Genomic DNA, 3,602 nt, shown 5'->3' with positions numbered 1-3,602 from the left:
CCCTATTTAAACGATAATTGTATTTGTTTCTTTGATAAGGGTTTCCTTAAGAATGTTAAACTAGATGATGTTATAGTTAATTAGATTTCAAAATGAAAACCCGTAAATAACAAATTTAGATGTACTGTATTCTAATTATGCATTTTTAATGATGTTTCACATACTAATTTTTTGGTTATATGATATTTTGTTTGATTATCTTTACTTTATATGACCTAACCCGATTTGACTCAACCAGAACATACATACCAGACCAAAAAAATTTATATACCGATTAAACCGACCCGAACTTCCAAACCTAACCATAATATTTTTTATATATACCGAGAGTTAACTAAGTACCAATAAAAAAAAATCCAATCCCTGTAAGAAAATTTAATGAGTCCGCCACTGATTGTAGCAATGCTAGCACCATAACAAACCGAACCAACTGAGTTCCCATCGCGTCCCACCTCCACACATGGTATGTTTGCAACTAGTTAGTAACTAATACAAGATTCTCCTGTGAGTTATATATGTGTAGACTATATATTAGTAATTAAGGTTGATACTTGATACCTTTTTACTATATTGTTAGCGCAGTCCATACTCTTTCTCTTAAAGATTAATGGTCGTGACGTTGGATTCTCATATGATGTGTTTCACACTTTACACCCTATAAATTCATCTCACGTATCACTGTCCGAGGTACACTCAAGCAACCTCAAAACAAATAGAATCCTAGTGTTACATAACCATCTCCAAACTTTGAGTAGATTTAAACCCTACCCAAAAAATAAAAATGAGCATATTTAACGTGAAGAGTGTCAAACAATCGATAACCAGCTCAACTCATGACACAAACTCAACCGTGAAAGAGGTCGATTGTTGTGAAACTTATTTGGAGGATGGTAAGAAGTCATGCAAGTGCGGTAACGAAAACATTGATAAAGATGAGTTGCAGTTCGAGTTGAAGAATGAGTCAAATGACGAGCAAGCCCGTCCACATGAAGCCGACAGTTCTTTCCTTCATTCGGTCATTAATATGATTGGAATGCTCATAGGTATCGCTTTATATAACTTTTTTTAGTTTCCTCTTGTAGTAATGAAAAAATCGAATCACAACCGAAATAACTAATAAAATCAAACGGATTGAGAAACTATTCGGTTATGTTTTTTGTATTAACAAGTATCAACTTCTATGATTCGGTTAAAGTTATATGTGTAAAAAAACGAAATTAACCTACATTAAAAATAGCCGTTATATATTTATTTTCTATAAATAATTTGTTACATGTCGAAAAAAAGTTCTGTTATAAATCTTTATAAGTGACATTAGTTTCTGCTTATCATCCTTTATAAAATAAATAAAAAAATTTGTTTATAACTTTATCATATATTCGATTCCATATATACTTGGATTTATTAACTAAAATTGGCTTGAATCCATTCAAGCTAAAGCACAAGGTTTACCAAATTAACCATGTAACCAACTTTTCCATTAATCGAATCAACCAGACTGTTTATAATTAAAACCGATCATTTCTGAAAATCTAAAAGCGTAAAAGTTACAGATTCGGTTTAGCCAATAACCAAACCGATACAACTTTAAAATTTAGTACGATTAGATGATGGAACTACAGTTCCTAAAGTTTTTTTTTTCTCTTTTAGAAAACATGAGTACAACGTTTATCGTTGGTTACCTTATTATATACTAATAAGAAATCTTAAAAAACTAAAAGAGTGTTACATATGCATTATTCATCATCTAGATGTATAAAGATTCTACAATGGATAATTTTTTATATTCACTAGCGTTACCACTATATGACATAAATATCATCCATATATAATTACTAAAATCACTAATGAATAATGATGTCTAACAGGTCTTGGGCAGCTCTCAACACCATATGCACTAGAAAACGGAGGATGGGTTTCTTCATTCCTGCTTATCGCACTCGGAATCGCATCCGCATACACCTCTCACCTGCTCGGAAAATGCCTCGAATCCAACCGAAAAACAAGAAACTACACCGATATAGGCTACCACGCCTTCGGGACCCATGGTAGAACCATCACAACCATGTTCATTTACTTAGAGATCCTTATGACACTTGTTTCCTACACCATATCATTACACGACAACTTGAACGTGGTCTTCATGGGAACCAGTGTCCGGTTCCCGTGGGCCCATCATTTGTCAACTTCACAAGTGTTGACCGTGATAGCGGTGTTGGTGGCATTGCCGAGCCTCTGGCTAAGGGATTTGTCATCCATTTCGTTCCTTTCGATTGGCGGGATTATTATGTCGATGATGATTTTTGTGACGGTGGCGTGCACAGCCGTGTTTGGAGGTGTTTCGGCTAATCATGCTATCCCGGCTCTCCGGCTAGGGAACATACCGCATATCTCTGGCTTGTATATTTTTGGATTCGGTGGTCATATTGTTTTTCCTGATATACATAAGGCTATGAAGGATCCATCAAAGTTCACAAAGGTTGGTATATTCTCTCCCTAACCCGAAGGGCATATTAGTCATTTCGCATTTTTAAAAGCTTGAGCTCAAGACTAGATTAGGCTCATTTAATAAACGAATTCGTGCCTCAGTTCACGGTCTAATAAAACATATTATTTATGTAGTAAATATATAATTACAAAATAACAATATAATATTACATATATAAAATTATGATAAAAATAACTAAATAGCTTGTATTTACTTTTATATATGATTATAGATATATAAATAACTTTATGTGTAATAATTACCATTTTAATCTATAATGTGCTCGAGTTTGAAAATATATTGACGAATCAGGCTCGAGCTTTAGACATAAACTCAAAACAATTCCAACAAATGGAACTCTCGTGAACTAAATGAGCTGAACTTGAGCTTGGATATGATCGAACTCTACTTGTTTACATCCGAGTGAATTCATTAACAGATTACAACCAAATAATACATTATTGTTATTATTAAAATTATACTTATTTGAGATTGTATTTTCATTTCTCTCTTTTCAGGTATCAATAGTAAGTTTCACATTTGTAACTTTGATCTACACATCCTTAGCATTCATGGGTGCCAAACTATTTGGCCCGGAAGTAAATTCCCAAATTACCCTCAGCATGCCTAGAGGACTTGTGTTCACTAAAATCGCACTATGGGCTACGGTATTGACACCAATGACCAAATACGCACTAGAATTTGCACCCTTCGCAATCCAACTCGAACACAAGTTTCTTTATTCCATGAAGTCACAAACCAAGATGATCATAAGAGGCACCATTGGCTCAGTTTTGTTGCTACTCATACTCGTTTTGGCCCTAACCGTCCCATACTTCCAGTATGTGCTTGGCCTTACAGGCTCACTCGTGACTGCAGCAATTATACTTATTTTCCCATCGGTTTTCTACATCAAGATCTTTTGGGACAAGATATCAAGGCCCGTGTTGGCTCTTAACGTGTTCCTCATTTTAATCGGCTTTGTTCTTGGAGTGTCGGGAACCATCTCGTCTTTGAAGTTGCTTGTTGGAAGTTTTGAGAGGATCCAGGCGACTTAGTAACCGGATACACTTGTTGTATGTTCCATTTGACTCTACCCGTACTTTTAAAAATG

At 34.8% G+C, this 3,602-nt stretch overlaps 1 protein-coding gene across 1 annotated transcript; it reads left to right on the top strand.

The window, feature by feature from the left end:
• The first annotated feature begins 367 nt into the window (after positions 1-367).
• LOC143534203 (amino acid transporter AVT1H-like) lies at positions 368-3,602 on the top strand. Its single transcript, XM_077028752.1, has 3 exons — positions 368-1,043; positions 1,869-2,479; positions 3,007-3,602. The coding sequence occupies exons 1-3, from the start codon at positions 782-784 to the stop codon at positions 3,544-3,546; spliced, it is 1,413 nt and encodes a 470-aa protein (XP_076884867.1). The 5' UTR covers positions 368-781; the 3' UTR covers positions 3,547-3,602.

The sequence above is a fragment of the Bidens hawaiensis genome, unplaced genomic scaffold, assembly GCF_021521415.1.
Source record: "Bidens hawaiensis isolate Kalapana, Puna unplaced genomic scaffold, B.hawaiensis_p1.1 tig00010124_1, whole genome shotgun sequence".
In the NCBI taxonomy this organism is placed as follows: Eukaryota; Viridiplantae; Streptophyta; class Magnoliopsida; order Asterales; family Asteraceae; genus Bidens; species Bidens hawaiensis.
Note: the sequence above shows the minus strand (reverse complement) of the source record. Positions and strands in the feature narration are given on the sequence as shown.